The sequence below is a fragment of the Sycon ciliatum genome, chromosome 6 (assembly GCF_964019385.1).
Source record: "Sycon ciliatum chromosome 6, ocSycCili1.1, whole genome shotgun sequence".
In the NCBI taxonomy this organism is placed as follows: Eukaryota; Metazoa; Porifera; class Calcarea; order Leucosolenida; family Sycettidae; genus Sycon; species Sycon ciliatum.
In genome coordinates, this window is record NC_088648.1 from 7,375,625 (window position 1) to 7,394,642 (window position 19,018).

Genomic DNA, 19,018 nt, shown 5'->3' on the forward strand with positions numbered 1-19,018 from the left:
GGGAGCCTCAGAGCGCGAAAACCTGCACCCTGCTCCAAAGTTTGAAAAAAAAAATCATTTTCTTTCGAAATGAATAACATAACCATAGGTGATGAAGTACCGGTTTACTAGGTGTGAAACCTAGAAGGTTGTGTACTAGCTACTGCGTCGGGAATTGACTACCCAGACCACGTGACTTGCAACTGTACATGTAGCATTTTGACCTCGCAACAACACATGATTGTCGCGAGATCTTCTCCTGAACTAAGTGTTACTTTAGCGGATAAACATGCTCTGTTGACCTAGCAGCAGTGGTTCTGGATTCAGCCAGCTGCGAATAGGTAGACAGTGTAGATCTACTTGAACTTGTAGTACTTGACGTGGTACAGAATCTGATGTACATGTAAGTCGCACACTCGCGATAAGTCGCACATTTTCTGTTCCAGGACAGACACGGTGCGTGACTTATGCCAGTTATGGCGATTACATGTACCTACTCAACATGCACATGGACATCTACCAATCAGGTCACAAGTGACCATGGTGACCCAGTGTTCTTTTTTCAAACGGGTCCAAGTACCCCTCCCCCTCCACACACACCAAACGGGTCCTTCGCTCCGGCTGACTCGGCCCTGGAGCAGACACTGGAGTCAGTGACTATAAACAATGCAAGCCTAGAATTACATGTGTGTGATTTCCATCACATAAATTTCTGAAATAAGCACGCAAAGTGGAGAAGTGACAAAAGTCATGATCTGTTCAGGCATTTAAAAAAAACAAGGAAAGGAGATGAAGTTCAGCTGCCAAGTTCAATACATGTATACAGGGTCAACAGAAGTCTCAGCCGAAGCAAAAATGTGAACAAAGTCAAGTGAAAAATGAAAAGAATACTGTGCAATTGTCACAGCAAATAGAGAGGTGCGTTAGAGCAAGCCAAAATGATTTTTAAAGACTAGGGACATTTTATGTACAGATGTGGCAATAAAAATAAGAACAAAAGAAAGGTGCTCTAGAGTAAGCCGAATAGAATTTTCAAGAGTAGGAACATGTTATGTATACCTGTACAGGCATGTACATGTATTAGCAAACATACCAGCAGTCTTGGCAAGCACAGCAAACAATATAACAAGATATGTATGCGCGCACGTGCTCGCGTGTGGGATTGGAAGAGAGGAGGGTGGGGGCAGAGGTGGGGGAGTTGCTGTTTGAGAAAATATTCAAAAAACATAGTCGATGGAAACATACGATCAGTCTTGGCCAGCACAGAAAACAATAGAACAAAATTAATTATGTATGTGCGCAAATGCAAAAATGTGAACAAAGTCAAGTGAAAAATGAAAATAATACTGTGCAATTGTCACAGCAAATAGAGGTGCATTAGGGCAAGCCATAATGAATTTTAAAGACTAGGGACATTTATGTAGAGATGTAGCTGGAAAGAAATAAGAACAAAAGAAAGATGCTCTAGAGCAAACCAAATTGAATTTTAAATAGTAGGAACATTTATGTATACATGTACATATTTACATGCATTAGTAAAAAAACACAGTCGATCGAAACATACCAACAGTCTTGGCAAGCACAGCAAACAACAGAACAAATTATGTATGTGCGCACATGCTCGCGTGTGCGCGTGTGGGATTGGGAGAGAGGAGGGAAGATGGGGAGGGGGTGGGCGCAGAGGTGGTGGAGCTGCTGTTTGAGAAAATATTCTCAAGGACGGTCACCTTCAAAAGAATACACATGGAGCATATCCACAACTGGTGAGCAAGCAACTCAAGAATACAATATGATACATGTGTAGATGAGGAAAAAGAACGCGTTGCATAGGGCAGAGCAGTGGCAGGGGAAGAACGACACAAACAAGCATACCGGGATACGGGCAACGAGTTATGTCGGCTGCGTGAGTATGACTGTTGTGATGTACATGGAGTGCTGGGAGAGAGCAGTCTTGCACAATCTGAACAGTGATGTACATGGAGTGCTGGGAGAAAGCAGTCTTGCACAATCTGAACAGTGATGTACATGGAGTGCTGGGAGAAAGCAGTCTTGCACAATCTGAACAGTGATGTAACAGACATTATGCATGTACATGTACATATACACACATACACACACACACACACACACACACACACACACACACACATACACATGAACACATACACACACACACACACACACACGATGTACACACACGCACACCAACAGATGCACACAAACACACACAAATCAGACACAAGAACATACAAAAACACACCCACACATGAACACACAGCCTCCCACATTTGAGCGCCCAGACTCCCACACACCCACGCCCTCACCCCCCCCCCCACACACACACTAAGCCACAAACACACACACACACACACACACACACACACACACACACCATTTTGTTGACCATTTGACGCGATGCTACAGCAGAAACCAAAGCAACTTGAGCTCCAGCTAGTCATTGGACGGTTTGGTAGAACGTAATGCAGTGTGGAGGTCAGCCATCCCTTGCCAATTTGGCAAGGAAAGATTTGATCAGGTGGAGATAGACCTGCGGTCAAGTACGAGATCTATTTATAGCACCGCTGCTTTCGCCATGAATTAGAATTGTTGATTTTTTACTTCTGTACGAGCCAAAATCTTGCCCACCCCCTAAACATACACACACACTCACACACACACACACACACACACACACACACACACACACACACACACACACACACACACACACACACACACACTAGCACATGGGTGGCGGAAGCGGTCCGGTTGGTTAGGTCATGGGTAGACCAACTGTTTGTCCATCAGAATGTGTTGACTGGTGAGTAGTAACATGTATGTATACCCGCTATATCAGACACAAATTACCAAATACTATGGTATGGGCAGACTAATGAAAATCTGCTTGCTCCGCTCCTGTAACATACATGTAGAGGTGAATGTATGAGAAATACAAAACCACACAACAAACTTACCACATCATGACTAGAGTTCCTACTACAGTAGCCGTAGCATGGTGTTGTGCAGATCTTGGAAGTTGAGGTTTCCCACTGCTGCACACAGCTTTCTGTATGCATCTCGCTCTCCAGCACGGATGTATCCAATCAACTTCAAGTGATGCTTCTCTGCACCTTCAAATTGTTCAATACGGTTTAGTTCCGGAAGGGGATCAAAACCACTCAGGAGTCCTTGTGCCTGAACGCTTTGCCGCAGTGCATCACAAGATATCTTGTACAACTTTGGTAGGATATGTGCGGTGAATGAGTCGTCCTCAAATGGATCAGCTGTAAACAGAAACCAGAAATAGAGGCACACAATACGTATAGTTCATTTGCAGTACTCTATGAGTGCATTTTGTCATAAATACCTAGGAGGAACATGGTCAGAACTAAATATTGCGACAGAGCTTTCGGCCATATTTTCAATTCATTGCACTCCCGACTCATCACAACCACGCGCTCTTCAGCCGAACCATTCAGACACCAGCAAGGACACTTCCGTTGAGAGATAATATTGTTCTACGCCTCTAGACAGCCGTTTCGCTCCCTGTCGGAGCTCATCAGTAGAGGATGATAATGAGCGCGCACTTGCGCCATTTCTGATGCATAAGAATGATCATTCCTCCAATATCATCATTATCATCCTCTACTGATGAGCTCTGACAGGGAGCGAAACGGCTGTCTAGAGGCGTAGAACAATATTATCTCTCAACGGAAGTGTCCTTGCTGGTGTCTGAATGGTTCGGCTGAAGAGCGCGTGGTTGTGATGAGTCGGGAGTGCAATGAATTGGAACATGGTCAGGATAAGGTAAACAAGTTGAAGGAGTCATGTGATCTTACAGCAGAGCAGAATGATGCAAAGACTCCAACACAACACCATAGGATTTGCATAGAAATGATAGTTTAAACCCAGTGGGAGAAATGGAGGTTAATGCCTATCCACACAGCACACTCTAAGCTGTAACATGCTGGTGATAACCACTCATTCTCTTGCCACCATCGTCTGTTTATGCATTGTGCATAGTTGATTCAAGGATGGTAATAGGGTAAGTGGATGCGGATATCAGAAAAGGGAAAGTAGAGTTGGGAAAAGCAGAGATGGATGTGGAGGAGAAGAACGGAGGTGGATGTGAAGAGGGTGGTGAGAAATAAAAATTAATAAAGAAATGTGACCTGGCTGGAGACTGAGTTTTTCACATGTACATGAGCACCATCACCGTCTAGAATCAAGGTGTAGATCCATCACTACTAAGCTGTGCCAGGTGAGTACATCACACCCGTCACAAAGTGCTAAAAAACTACTGATAAATAAACATAACTATAATATCATTATGAGTATCACTATCTGTCTCATACCTTCACTCTCTGCTACAGTCAGTGATGCTGCTGCTGCTGGTGGTGGTGCTGCTGCTGGTGCTGGTGCTGCTGGTGGTGCTGCTGCTGGTGCTGCTGCTGGTGCTGCTGCTGGTGCTGCTGCTGGTGCTGCTGCTGGTGGTGATGGTGGTGCTGCTGCTGGTGCTGCTGCTGGTGGTGCTGGTGCTACTGCTGGTGGTGCCACTGCTGCTGCTGGTGGTGCTGGTGCTGCTGGTGCTAGTGCTGCTGCTGGTGCTACTGCTGGTGCTGATGCTGGTGGTGCTGGTGGTGCTGCTGGTGCTGCTGCTGGTGCTGCTGCTGGTGCTGCTGCTGGTGGTGCTGCTGCTGGTGCTAGTGCTGCTGCTGGTGCTGCTGCTGGTGCTGCTGCTGGTGCTACTGCTGGTGCTGCTGCTGGTGTGGGTGCTGGCGCTGCTGGTGCTACTGTTGATGTGAGCAATTCTCCTGCTACCTCAGCCTCTGTTAAGACAAACAGAGAGAAAGCAAATGTTATGCATGAAAGTCGTTTAAGGATTTCTTAAAACGTGTTGTAAATCGCAGGAAGTTCTGCCCAGGCAAGTGATTATCATGAATATGAAGTTGCAGAGATTGTGAAGTAAAATGGACTCACCCTGGACCAGAGTGTAGTGATCAGAGTCCACGATCAGCTTATCCGTAACGTGCATTGCATGGAGGTGAGATCGTAGCATTCCCATACTGTAAATCAAAACAACACATCAAATACATAGACACAGAAACACGCATACCCGCATAGCGATAACATCATACACACACATTCACATGCGCAGGCTCGCTCGCAACAACGCGCACGCACACACATACACACACACACACAGGCACGCACAGGCAAATACAAACACAAACATATACACACACAAACATAAACACACACACACACGCACACGCACACACACGCACACGCACACGCAAACACACACACACACACACACACAAACATACACACACACATACACACATACACACACACACACACACACACACACACACACATACAGAAGTAGAGATGAAAACCATTGTCATAAATACATACTTTCCAATGTCTGTTTATTAACCATAGTAACAGATGTGATTGCAGAATACAATGTACACTTCATAGGTACTGCAGAGTACAGTGGAGTTCTTAAGAGGAATTTCCACTAACATCCATTCATCACTATGAGAAATGAAACCAACTTGAGAGAAATGATATATTCACCAGGGATTCTGGCCCAGAAATGACGTTTTGGGTGCAGTCGAGAACCTTTCATCCGCCAATGGAACATCTGTTAGAGGACATTTAGACAAACATAACACATACCCTGTACACTCCCTAGTGATCGACTCTTGTAGTTGAACTTGTAGTTCATAGTAAAGAAAACAATCAACAGATCAATCAACTGGTACAGTAGTACAAATTATGCCATAATCCGCTCCACTAACACCACTGGCAGTTACTAAACAATCAGCTCATGCCATAATATTGCACGACACTGAGTCGATTGGTCCATTCTTCTTTCCTATAAATTTATCCCTGGCTCTTCATCCGAGTCCAAACTTGTAGTTCCTTGGTCTTTTTTACAAGTATATTTTCTATAGAACAGTAACGCTGATATTAGAGAGGTTCCGCATAACGTAATTACGTTAGTAAAAACGTAGTCAATCTACGGAAAGTCTTACGTAAACTGCATGCGCATCTGGGTTCCGCCATACAGAGTTTTCAAATCACGTAGCTGCCCTGGGCAACTCCAAACGCGGCAGTGTACGACCAGATCGACATGGGTAGAGAGTCATAAATTTGTATCCCAATCCACTTACGGACCAGCTACGTTATCAGAGCCCTATCTACGTACTCTCCGTAGACAACTTCCCGTAAGTGGAGTGCAAACTCGCAAATTCACGGGTTTTTCCCACCCACTAACGTAAAGTTGCTCAACTTTACGTAGTGCGGAACCTCTCTATTATCACATTAGACTGTAGACTGTGTATAAACATGAGTGCAAGTATTCTCCATTGTTTCTAACAAACAAATAAATCAATACGGAAAACCATCATTACATTCAGATTTTGACAATGGGAAATGGTTAAAGCTCCTGAAATTAAAGGTTTGCTGCGTATTTTACGCATTGACTGCTTTTCCAATTAGTACTGTATGCTTTTAATCCTAATAGTCTTTATGTAGTTTTTAAGCTAAATGTGGAGCATACCAAACAATTATACACTTCAGGCCGGTTTAATATCAGATTTTGGAGCTAAATTGGTTTAAAAAGAATGGAGATGGATATTGTCTGGATTTGGTGGGCACACAGCTTATAGTACAGGCTTCCTGATAGCGGAAATGCACAATGCACTCACTGTCGGCCTGGCAACGAAGACGTTCTTGCTCTTTCAACTGCCGCTGTTCATAGGTGATGATGTCCGGGAATGCTTCCATCAGCTTCATGAGAATACACACGTGCACATACATATACACCAACACACCCACATATGCATGTACACACACACATGTACACACACACATGTACACACACATGTATGCAAATGCACACACAAACATGCAAACTCATACACACCCACGCGCGCGCGCACGCGCACACACACACACACACATTCACACACGCATACACACACACATACACACACACTTAGCTTTGCATAACTTAGGTTCCTTGAGAGGCTAGAAAACTTAAATTATTTTGTAGTCTAGCCAAGGTTGTTCTGGACATTTTACCAAGTGAAATCTAGTTATAGAAATTGTACCAAGTGAAAACAGATATAATCTTAAATGCATTGTTGCGAATGACTGATATCATCTAAAACTTCTTGCTTCATAAGGAGAAGAATACAAACTACAAGTTCATGATATTCAATTTTGATATGATCAAACAAAACACGCACCGTTCTCATTCAAGCAAATTTGTAATTTTGTTTATGAATATTGACAGCAGAGATTCATAGTTACGGAAAACTTTAAAAATTCTTATTCCGCTCACCATGTTCTCATTCTCCACCAGCATCCTGCAGATCTCTCGGTAGAAAATGGAGAATGGTGAAGAAAAGCAGTGCTGAGCTAACCTGCTGTATAGCACAGTAGATGTGTGACGATGAGATTGTCGGCACCATGCCAACAACACCAGCGAGGCATTCAGCCGACTGGGTCCAGCGGGTGACACTGATTGGGGGCCACCAAGCCGGCTGATTTCCCTCTCACTCACATCTAGGCTTGATTGGAGATCGCTCAGGAATGCGGAATCTCGCAGACTCTCCAGGCGATCAGTACATGTGGCAGGAAGCATACTGACGTGCGTGGCAGGAACGTGATGAAGATCCTGCACCGAGTCAACGAACACACCGCTGGCGTCCTTGACATCTTTGCTTTGCACACTGCTTGCGGCAAGAATGACGGCTTCGGACGGGTAGGAAGCAACCACTGGACAGATGGCAGCTGGTGAAGCCGATTGCTGGATAAGCTGACGCATGCTGCACAGGCTGAGTACTGTGGGCTCTACCGAAGTACCACGACTGTATCTCTTCAGTAGGTCAAGGAAGAGATCTTGAAATAACCAGTGGACGTGGTGAACCACTTGCAGGTACGTACCGCGACTGGACGTCACTGCAATACAACAGCGCTGACGGTCGGACGAAAACACAATCAGCGCTGTTGTGTGCGGATACGGGTGGACAATGATGGTGTTCTTGAAGAACATGGGATCAGTACTGGCGAAAAAGCAGGCGGAGTAGTCGTATACACGTGCTTGGCATTGAACAATGAGACCAGATGAGAATGGCACACAGCCATTGCAGGTGTACACAGAACCTACCATCACTTGTGAGGTCATGAAGGCTCTGTGCACCTTCAATGGCTGTGTGCACTCGGGAAACAGGGAGAGAGCAAGGATATCCTTCTGATAGCGGATGGACAAGCCGAGCTGTAGAACCATACGCACGCAGAGCGGAGCTTTTTCTCCTACTTTGGCGAATGAAGTCAGTGAACGGACGAACTCCTCTTCACTCATCTTGTATTCCCTGGCAATGCCATCAGGGCGGAGGGGGAAGACGTTGGACGAGTACATAAACCCGATCACGTCCTGCAGGAGCCAGCGAGGCTGATGAACCACCAGATCATTCAGCTCTGGGAATGTGATGACCTTTAGCAGTATCAAAGGCATACCACATGCACACGCATACACACACACACACACACACACACACACACACACACACACACACACACACACACACACACACACACATACACACACACATACACACACATACACACACACAAACACACACACACACACACAAACACATACACACACACACACATACACACACATACACACACAAACACACAAACACACACCCACATACACACACACACACGTACAAATAAACACAACAGAAATGTAGATCAAGTACAAAGAAACGTCTATTTCCCTCTCTTGTCTCTTATCCGGCACTTGTTTATCCAGAACCCTTGCAAACCAGCCCATTTTTCGGCGAAACGGATTTTTCAGTTCAGTTTTGACGTTTTAATCCGGCACTTGAATTGCGGCTCCCGTAGCGATTTTCTGCAACAAATCGCTCCCACTGTACATATTTCGATTTTATACTCCGACAGTCGTACATCGCATACCGTACCCGTGCACAGCTATGTTAGTTTGGTGAGTGCATGACATGCATGAACTAACTTATCATGTAGCCTTCTACACATGTAACATACCCTTGCAACTATCCTATGCATTGTATAGACATGCATTCCACAAAGTAATTAGATTGACACAGAAATCTCTGTGTTTTGACTTTTAACACAAACATGTTTGTAGGTGGGCCGGGTTGGAGAGCAGGATTTGATAATCCAGCACCCTTGTTTATCCAGCAGAAAATGCTGCTGCAAAAGGTGGCGGATTAGAGAGGGACAACTGAAGTTAAATTTTGACTCCCAATATCTATTGTATAAAGCTCAAATATACAACCTAACGGCCTATTGGTGTGCATACAGCAACCAGTTTTGGGTTACATTTTGCAGTGGACTTCAGTATTTTCCATCAATTCTTGGCAAACTGCCAATTTTTTCTTATGTGGGCATATAGTTTCTCAACACGATGTCTCTAGTTCTTACTCATCATTCATTCTACAACTACAAGTTCTCTCTTTCCAGAAGGCAACAATCTCCTCAATAGAGCTTCATTAGCTAGAGCACCATGGAGGTTTTGTGTGTGTGTGTGTGTGCGTGCGTGCGTGTGTATGGTTCATGAGGTTCTCGGAGAAACACAAACCAAATTGGCAGGGTGACATGTTTGTCAACTCATCCGAGTTGGACGAAGACATTAGCGAAATCTAGAATGTAACACATGGTGCAGGTCATAAGGGCACCCAGCCGGCAAAGTCTCAAAACCTTGAAGTCATAATGGTCTTTGAGAATAGCAAACCTCCATGTGAACAAGGAAATTCAAATTCAAACCTCGATCTTTTTCTGTGTACCATTCTATATGAACACACAGAAATTCAACATCACATGTCAACATTGCTATACATGCATTCCTCTTACATATCCGTAAGCAGTCAGGACGCGTAGAAAGCTGTTGATCTGCTCAGTGAGTCGTTTCGGCAGTGCCTCTTTGGTTCCTTGGATTGCCTTCTTGAATGCCGCAACGAACTCGGATCTTGAACAGTATGGATTGGGCATCGATGCCTGAACCTCATCCAAATGCTTCCGAGCCTTCTGCAGCAAACGCGGTTGCTTTGGGGACTTCTGCAGACAAAGTTGAAATAGTACGAAATAGAGGCAGCGACTTTGGCAATAATTTAGTAGGAAAGTGTTTGCTTGCCATTAGGGAGTTAGCGCTTTTCCGCCCACTTGACTTTACAATTGATTGACTCACAACAGCCAGAGGAGGAACGGGAAATGGGCAAGGTTGGGGGGGAGGTGTTTTGGCTACTCGACCAGCTACTCGAGCAACACTCAGGGCAGAAAAAATAATCAAAATTGGGAAATAAGAAATCTTACCGCCAACACTCGATTGATCAAGTGCATGAATTCACTTCTTAGATCATTCATGCTGTAACTGTTGGACTTTCTAGCGTCCACTACTCTCACAATGGAGAGATCCAAGCGCTGAGAGAATGATTTCATTCCCCTCCTTATGGCCTTCTCCACTTCAATGCACTCTTCTGGTGTTAGCTGGTCAGCTCGTGTGGCAATTGCGATGACATCAAGTTTCTCCGCCTGTTGCAGATCTTCCTGGTGGTGGTGGTGGTGCTGCTGCTGCTGTTCTTGTTGCACAGTCGGTAGAGAACCTGATAATGCAAGAAGACAAAGTGATGCAATTGCTAATGACAAGGAATACCAGTCCATGAATACACAATTAGTCAATCGAAGAAAGCAAAGTATTCCCTTTTCCTTCTTGTATGCCAGAATGGAGAAGTTAGTAAGTCTCTTCATCCTAAGTTCATGTCTTGTAATAACTAGTTTGAATGATATGGGCACCAGAGCAGACTGATGATCAACTGTTTGTTGTTTTTGGCATGTTTTCTACTGAGAAACCCTGTGATTGAACAGGACACTGGAAGGGTTTGTGCTTTTCATATTAACTTTCTGGCTGCTGGCAGGGATCTAGTTGCAGTATCCAAGATTGGCTGAATGGATTACGTGACAGGCAAGAAAATAATCCATTGCTATCCACTTACCATGATCAGGTGCAGACAGGCGACAAACAATATTGGCGGCAGTTGCACCGACCGTCTGTGTGATCTCATCAACACACTCTGTGCCGTCCACCACTATTGCGGCAACAGATGGTGCTGTCATGGCAACCGTGAATATGTCATGTGACTCGGTATAATGTTCTTGACCAGCAAAGTCGCGAAAATGCACCTTCACCTGCGATTGGTTGTAAATGGTTTCTTCAATTCCCTATAATTATGGAACAGATAAAAACAAAATTAATGAGCAAGAGAATATTGTATGAATCATACCCAGCTCACCACAATCACACTGTTCTACAGCAACAGTATACCGTATCGCGTGCAAAGAAGGCAAAAAACCAACCCTAATGTTTCCTGCAAACTATCATGACTCAGCAGAAACAGCAACAAGATCTACGATTTTGATCCTGAAACCACCAGGAAGGTGACATGGACAATTAAATTAGCAAAAGGACACAAAACTTGGCGGCACTATTCAAGAGAGGGCTCTAATCGCGCCAGTATGGTAGTTCTGGTAGTAATACTATGTGTATATAACATACATAGCAGTAGATTCATTTATTGATAGAAATACCACCAATCGGTAACTGATAATCACAGTACCTTTAGTCATGTATATCTCATTCCACGATGACTTTATCAGCTATATATTCACAATTGTCTGGGGGGTAATTTGTAGATTGCTGATGCAATCTTCATTTGGTCCGTCAGTTTCTAGTAGTGGTAGATTTGTCTTGTGACCAGATAAGACCACACAACGCTTGCAGACACCAGCATGAACATTTCACCAGTCACATTTCATGGCTCTGTTCACCTCTCTTTCTCGTTGTGACTGGCTTAGCGTGGGTTTTTTTTTGACAGTTTGGTCCTGTAGGGTTCATAATACAGTGGTCCCTCTATAATCCGGCACCATTTGTGCCACGAAAATCTGCTGGATTAGGGAGGGTGCTGGATTAACAAATCTGATTTACTGCTGCAATGTGCATGAAGAGGACATTTTGGCTACTGAAAATTGTGCTGGTTTATCGAGGGTGCTGGATTATAAAGTGCCGGATTAGAGAGGGACGACTGTACCTACATTCTGCACTTTCCCGTTCATGTTGATTTGTGTTTATATAGAATGAAACAAAACTGACCACTAACGATTTGGACTAACAATGCATTCATCCAAATTTCAATAGGTAGCACTTTGTGCATTCTACTTTTTTGAATTGCTTTCAGCTCACCTTTGTTCGGGATGCTAAATCTTTTGCCTTCAGGTCCAGTTGATTCTCCTGACGTAGTAGTTTATTGAAGAAACCTTCTGCTGTGAAGGATGAAATGAAGGTAGATTTTCCTGAACCTTCTGCTCCACACACGTTGGCAATCAGTTCAGTAGGATCAGTGTAACCCTCAACACCAAACTCTTCACGTATCAAGCTGGTCTGGAGCATACAAATGCAGCACACAACAACAATACCCAAAGCATGTAAGTTGAACACTGTCTAGAACTACAGTGTCGCTCTGTGAAATTCAACCAAAATTGCAAAGCCGGCGGCGCCCTCGATCAGTTGTGATTATACAAGTAGTATTGCGGATATTTACATGCAGCTGCATTCGTGCCACTTCCAGGACACCCAGGGTCGTGCAAGTTGAAATTGCCAAATATGGACACGGGTCGAATTTCACAGAGCGCAACTGTAGATATTACAGTATGTCCACATAGCTGTACATACACTAGCCACTAGCCACTGGCCACTGGCCACTGGCCACTGGCCACTGGCCACTGGCCACTGGCCACTGGCCACTGGCCACTGGCCACTGGCCACTGGCCACTGGCCACTGGCCACTGGCCACTGGCCACTGGCCACTGGCCACTGGCCACTGGCCACTGGCCACTGGCCACTGGCCACTGGCCACTGGCCACTGGCCACTGGCCACTGGCCACTGGCCACTGGCCACTGGCCACTGGCCACTGGCCACTGGCCACTGGCCACTGGCCACTGGCCACTGGCCACTGGCCACTGGCCACTGGCCACTGGCCACTGGCCTGGCCAGTGGCCAGTGGCCAGTGGCCACTGGCCAGTGGCCAGTGGCCAGTGGCCAGTGGCCAGTGGCCAGTGGCCACTGGCCAGTGGCCACTGGCCACTGGCCAGTGGCCACTGGCCACTGGCCACTGGCCACTGGCCACTGGCCACTGGCCACTGGCCACTGGCCACTGGCCACTGGCCTGGCCAGTGGCCAGTGGCCAGTGGCCAGTGGCCAGTGGCCAGTGGCCAGTGGCCAGTGGCCAGTGGCCAGTGGCCACTGGCACTGGCCAGTGGCCAGTGGCCAGTGGCCAGTGGCCAGTGGCCAGTGGCCAGTGGCCAGTGGCCAGTGGCCAGTGGCCAGTGGCCAGTGGCCAGTGGCCACTGGCCAGTGGCCACTGGCCACTGGCCACTGGCCACTGGCCACTGGCCACTGGCCACTGGCCACTGGCCACTGGCCACTGGCCACTGGCCACTGGCCACTGGCCACTGGCCACTGGCCACTGGCCAGTGGCCACTGGCCAGTGGCCAGTGGCCAGTGGCCAGTGGCCAGTGGCCAGTGGCCAGTGGCCAGTGGCCAGTGGCCAGTGGCCAGTGGCCAGTGGCCACTGGCCACTGGCCACTGGCCACTGGCCAGTGGCCAGTGGCCAGTGGCCAGTGGCCAGTGGCCAGTGGCCAGTGGCCAGTGGCCAGTGGCCAGTGGCCAGTGGCCAGTGGCCAGTGGCCAGTGGCCAGTGGCCAGTGGCCAGTGGCCAGTGGCCAGTGGCCAGTGGCCAGTGGCCAGTGGCCAGTGGCCAGTGGCCAGTGGCCAGTGGCCAGTGGCCAGTGGCCAGTGGCCAGTGGCCAGTGGCCAGTGGCCAGTGGCCAGTGGCCAGTGGCCAGTGGCCAGTGGCCACTGGCCACTGGCCACTGGCCACTGGCCACTGGCCACTGGCCACTGGCCACTGGCCACTGGCCACTGGCCACTGGCCACTGGCCACTGGCCAGTGGCCAGTGGCCAGTGGCCAGTGGCCAGTGCACTGGCCAGTGGCCACTGGCCACTGGCCACTGGCCACTGGCCACTGGCCACTGGCCACTGGCCACTGGCCACTGGCCACTGGCCACTGGCCACTGGCCACTGGCCTGGCCAGTGGCCAGTGGCCAGTGGCCAGTGGCCAGTGGCCAGTGGCCAGTGGCCACTGGCACTGGCCAGTGGCCAGTGGCCAGTGGCCAGTGGCCAGTGGCCAGTGGCCAGTGGCCAGTGGCCAGTGGCCAGTGGCCAGTGGCCAGTGGCCAGTGGCCAGTGGCCACTGGCCACTGGCCACTGGCCACTGGCCACTGGCCACTGGCCACTGGCCACTGGCCACTGGCCACTGGCCACTGGCCACTGGCCAGTGGCCAGTGGCCAGTGGCCAGTGGCCAGTGGCCAGTGGCCAGTGGCCAGTGGCCAGTGGCCAGTGGCCAGTGGCCAGTGGCCAGTGGCCAGTGGCCAGTGGCCAGTGGCCAGTGGCCAGTGGCCAGTGGCCAGTGGCCAGTGGCCAGTGGCCAGTGGCCAGTGGCCAGTGGCCAGTGGCCAGTGGCCAGTGGCCAGTGGCCAGTGGCCAGTGGCCAGTGGCCAGTGGCCAGTGGCCAGTGGCCAGTGGCCAGTGGCCAGTGGCCAGTGGCCAGTGGCCAGTGGCCAGTGGCCAGTGGCCAGTGGCCAGTGGCCAGTGGCCAGTGGCCAGTGGCCAGTGGCCAGTGGCCAGTGGCCAGTGGCCAGTGGCCAGTGGCCAGTGGCCAGTGGCCAGTGGCCAGTGGCCAGTGGCCAGTGGCCAGTGGCCAGTGGCCAGTGGCCAGTGGCCAGTGGCCAGTGGCCAGTGGCCAGTGGCCAGTGGCCAGTGGCCAGTGGCCAGTGGCCAGTGGCCAGTGGCCAGTGGCCAGTGGCCAGTGGCCAGTGGCCAGTGGCCAGTGGCCAGTGGCCAGTGGCCAGTGGCCAGTGGCCAGTGGCCAGTGGCCAGTGGCCAGTGGCCAGTGGCCAGTGGCCAGTGGCCAGTGGCCAGTGGCCAGTGGCCAGTGGCCAGTGGCCAGTGGCCAGTGGCCAGTGGCCAGTGGCCAGTGGCCAGTGGCCAGTGGCCAGTGGCCAGTGGCCAGTGGCCAGTGGCCAGTGGCCAGTGGCCAGTGGCCAGTGGCCAGTGGCCAGTGGCCAGTGGCCAGTGGCCAGTGGCCAGTGGCCAGTGGCCAGTGGCCAGTGGCCAGTGGCCAGTGGCCAGTGGCCAGTGGCCAGTGGCCAGTGGCCAGTGGCCAGTGGCCAGTGGCCAGTGGCCAGTGGCCAGTGGCCAGTGGCCAGTGGCCAGTGGCCAGTGGCCAGTGGCCAGTGGCCAGTGGCCAGTGGCCAGTGGCCAGTGGCCAGTGGCCAGTGGCCAGTGGCCAGTGGCCAGTGGCCAGTGGCCAGTGGCCAGTGGCCAGTGGCCAGTGGCCAGTGGCCAGTGGCCAGTGGCCAGTGGCCAGTGGCCAGTGGCCAGTGGCCAGTGGCCAGTGGCCAGTGGCCAGTGGCCAGTGGCCAGTGGCCAGTGGCCAGTGGCCAGTGGCCAGTGGCCAGTGGCCAGTGGCCAGTGGCCAGTGGCCAGTGGCCAGTGGCCAGTGGCCAGTGGCCAGTGGCCAGTGGCCAGTGGCCAGTGGCCAGTGGCCAGTGGCCAGTGGCCAGTGGCCAGTGGCCAGTGGCCAGTGGCCAGTGGCCAGTGGCCAGTGGCCAGTGGCCAGTGGCCAGTGGCCAGTGGCCAGTGGCCAGTGGCCAGTGGCCAGTGGCCAGTGGCCAGTGGCCAGTGGCCAGTGGCCAGTGGCCACAGTGGCCACAGTGGCCAGTGGCCAGTGGCCAGTGGCCAGTGGCCAGTGGCCAGTGGCCAGTGGCCAGTGGCCACAGTGGCCACAGTGGCCACAGTGGCCAGTGGCCAGTGGCCAGTGGCCAGTGGCCAGTGGCCAGTGGCCAGTGGCCACAGTGGCCACAGTGGCCAGTGGCCAGTGGCCAGTGGCCAGTGGCCAGTGGCCAGTGGCCAGTGGCCAGTGGCCAGTGGCCAGTGGCCAGTGGCCAGTGGCCAGTGGCCAGTGGCCAGTGGCCAGTGGCCAGTGGCCAGTGGCCAGTGGCCAGTGGCCAGTGGCCAGTGGCCAGTGGCCAGTGGCCAGTGGCCAGTGGCCAGTGGCCAGTGGCCAGTGGCCAGTGGCCAGTGGCCAGTGGCCAGTGGCCAGTGGCCAGTGGCCAGTGGCCAGTGGCCAGTGGCCAGTGGCCAGTGGCCAGTGGCCAGTGGCCAGTGGCCAGTGGCCAGTGGCCAGTGGCCAGTGGCCAGTGGCCAGTGGCCAGTGGCCAGTGGCCAGTGGCCAGTGGCCAGTGGCCAGTGGCCAGTGGCCAGTGGCCAGTGGCCAGTGGCCAGTGGCCACAGTGGCCACAGTGGCCAGTGGCCAGTGGCCAGTGGCCAGTGGCCAGTGGCCAGTGGCCAGTGGCCAGTGGCCACAGTGGCCACAGTGGCCACAGTGGCCAGTGGCCAGTGGCCAGTGGCCAGTGGCCAGTGGCCAGTGGCCAGTGGCCACAGTGGCCACAGTGGCCAGTGGCCAGTGTGGCCAGTGGCCAGTGGCCAGTGGCCAGTGGCCAGTGGCCAGTGGCCAGTGGCCAGTGGCCAGTGGCCAGTGGCCAGTGGCCAGTGGCCAGTGGCCAGTGGCCAGTGGCCAGTGGCCAGTGGCCAGTGGCCAGTGGCCAGTGGCCAGTGGCCAGTGGCCAGTGGCCAGTGGCCAGTGGCCAGTGGCCAGTGGCCAGTGGCCAGTGGCCAGTGGCCAGTGGCCAGTGGCCAGTGGCCAGTGGCCAGTGGCCAGTGGCCAGTGGCCAGTGGCCAGTGGCCAGTGGCCAGTGGCCAGTGGCCAGTGGCCAGTGGCCAGTGGCCAGTGGCCAGTGGCCAGTGGCCAGTGGCCAGTGGCCAGTGGCCAGTGGCCAGTGGCCAGTGGCCAGTGGCCAGTGGCCAGTGGCCAGTGGCCAGTGGCCAGTGGCCAGTGGCCAGTGGCCAGTGGCCAGTGGCCAGTGGCCAGTGGCCAGTGGCCAGTGGCCAGTGGCCAGTGGCCAGTGGCCAGTGGCCAGTGGCCAGTGGCCAGTGGCCAGTGGCCAGTGGCCAGTGGCCAGTGGCCAGTGGCCAGTGGCCAGTGGCCAGTGGCCAGTGGCCAGTGGCCAGTGGCCAGTGGCCAGTGGCCAGTGGCCAGTGGCCAGTGGCCAGTGGCCAGTGGCCAGTGGCCAGTGGCCAGTGGCCAGTGGCCAGTGGCCAGTGGCCAGTGGCCAGTGGCCAGTGGCCAGTGGCCAGTGGCCAGTGGCCAGTGGCCAGTGGCCAGTGGCCAGTGGCCAGTGGCCAGTGGCCAGTGGCCAGTGGCCAGTGGCCAGTGGCCAGTGGCCAGTGGCCAGTGGCCAGTGGCCAGTGGCCAGTGGCCAGTGGCCAGTGGCCAGTGGCCAGTGGCCAGTGGCCAGTGGCCAGTGGCCAGTGGCCAGTGGCCAGTGGCCAGTGGCCAGTGGCCAGTGGCCAGTGGCCAGTGGCCAGTGGCCAGTGGCCAGTGGCCAGTGGCCAGTGGCCAGTGGCCAGTGGCCAGTGGCCAGTGGCCAGTGGCCAGTGGCCAGTGGCCAGTGGCCAGTGGCCAGTGGCCAGTGGCCAGTGGCCAGTGGCCAGTGGCCAGTGGCCAGTGGCCAGTGGCCAGTGGCCAGTGGCCAGTGGCCAGTGGCCAGTGGCCAGTGGCCAGTGGCCAGTGGCCAGTGGCCAGTGGCCAGTGGCCAGTGGCCAGTGGCCAGTGGCCAGTGGCCAGTGGCCAGTGGCCAGTGGCCAGTGGCCAGTGGCCAGTGGCCAGTGGCCAGTGGCCAGTGGCCAGTGGCCAGTGGCCAGTGGCCAGTGGCCAGTGGCCAGTGGCCAGTGGCCAGTGGCCAGTGGCCAGTGGCCAGTGGCCAGTGGCCAGTGGCCAGTGGCCAGTGGCCAGTGGCCAGTGGCCAGTGGCCAGTGGCCAGTGGCCAGTGGCCAGTGGCCAGTGGCCAGTGGCCAGTGGCCAGTGGCCAGTGGCCAGTGGCCAGTGGCCAGTGGCCAGTGGCCAGTGGCCAGTGGCCAGTGGCCAGTGGCCAGTGGCCAGTGGCCAGTGGCCAGTGGCCAGTGGCCAGTGGCCAGTGGCCAGTGGCCAGTGGCCAGTGGCCAGTGGCCAGTGGCCAGTGGCCAGTGGCCAGTGGCCAGTGGCCAGTGGCCAGTGGCCAGTGGCCAGTGGCCAGTGGCCAGTGGCCAGTGGCCAGTGGCCAGTGGCCAGTGGCCAGTGGCCAGTGGCCAGTGGCCAGTGGCCAGTGGCCAGTGGCCAGTGGCCAGTGGCCAGTGGCCAGTGGCCAGTGGCCAGTGGCCAGTGGCCAGTGGCCAGTGGCCAGTGGCCAGTGGCCAGTGGCCAGTGGCCAGTGGCCAGTGGCCAGTGGCCAGTGGCCAGTGGCCAGTGGCCAGTGGCCAGTGGCCAGTGGCCAGTGGCCAGTGGCCAGTGGCCAGTGGCCAGTGGCCAGTGGCCAGTGGCCAGTGGCCAGTGGCCAGTGGCCAGTGGCCAGTGGCCAGTGGCCAGTGGCCAGTGGCCAGTGGCCAGTGGCCAGTGGCCAGTGGCCAGTGGCCAGTGGCCAGTGGCCAGTGGCCAGTGGCCAGTGGCCAGTGGCCAGTGGCCAGTGGCCAGTGGCCAGTGGCCAGTGGCCAGTGGCCAGTGGCCAGTGGCCAGTGGCCAGTGGCCAGTGGCCAGTGGCCAGTGGCCAGTGGCCAGTGGCCAGTGGCCAGTGGCCAGTGGCCAGTGGCCAGTGGCCAGTGGCCAGTGGCCAGTGGCCAGTGGCCAGTGGCCAGTGGCCAGTGGCCAGTGGCCAGTGGCCAGTGGCCAGTGGCCAGTGGCCAGTGGCCAGTGGCCAGTGGCCAGTGGCCAGTGGCCAGTGGCCAGTGGCCAGTGGCCAGTGGCCAGTGGCCAGTGGCCAGT

The 19,018-nt window shown here is 53.2% G+C and overlaps 1 protein-coding gene across 1 annotated transcript in view; it reads right to left on the reverse strand.

The window, feature by feature from the left end:
- Positions 1-633: 633 nt before the first annotated feature.
- Positions 634-19,018, reverse strand: part of LOC135819265 (uncharacterized) — a 184,474-nt gene continuing 166,089 nt past the window's right edge. The window contains exons 18-21 of the mRNA XM_065332440.1: positions 4,960-5,045; positions 4,335-4,808; positions 2,955-3,263; positions 634-2,037 (exon numbers count right to left, since the gene is read on the reverse strand). Coding sequence (XP_065188512.1) covers positions 2,977-3,263; positions 4,335-4,808; positions 4,960-5,045 — 847 coding nt within the window. The 3' untranslated portion in view covers positions 634-2,037; positions 2,955-2,976. The remainder of the gene's footprint in view (positions 2,038-2,954; positions 3,264-4,334; positions 4,809-4,959; positions 5,046-19,018) is intronic.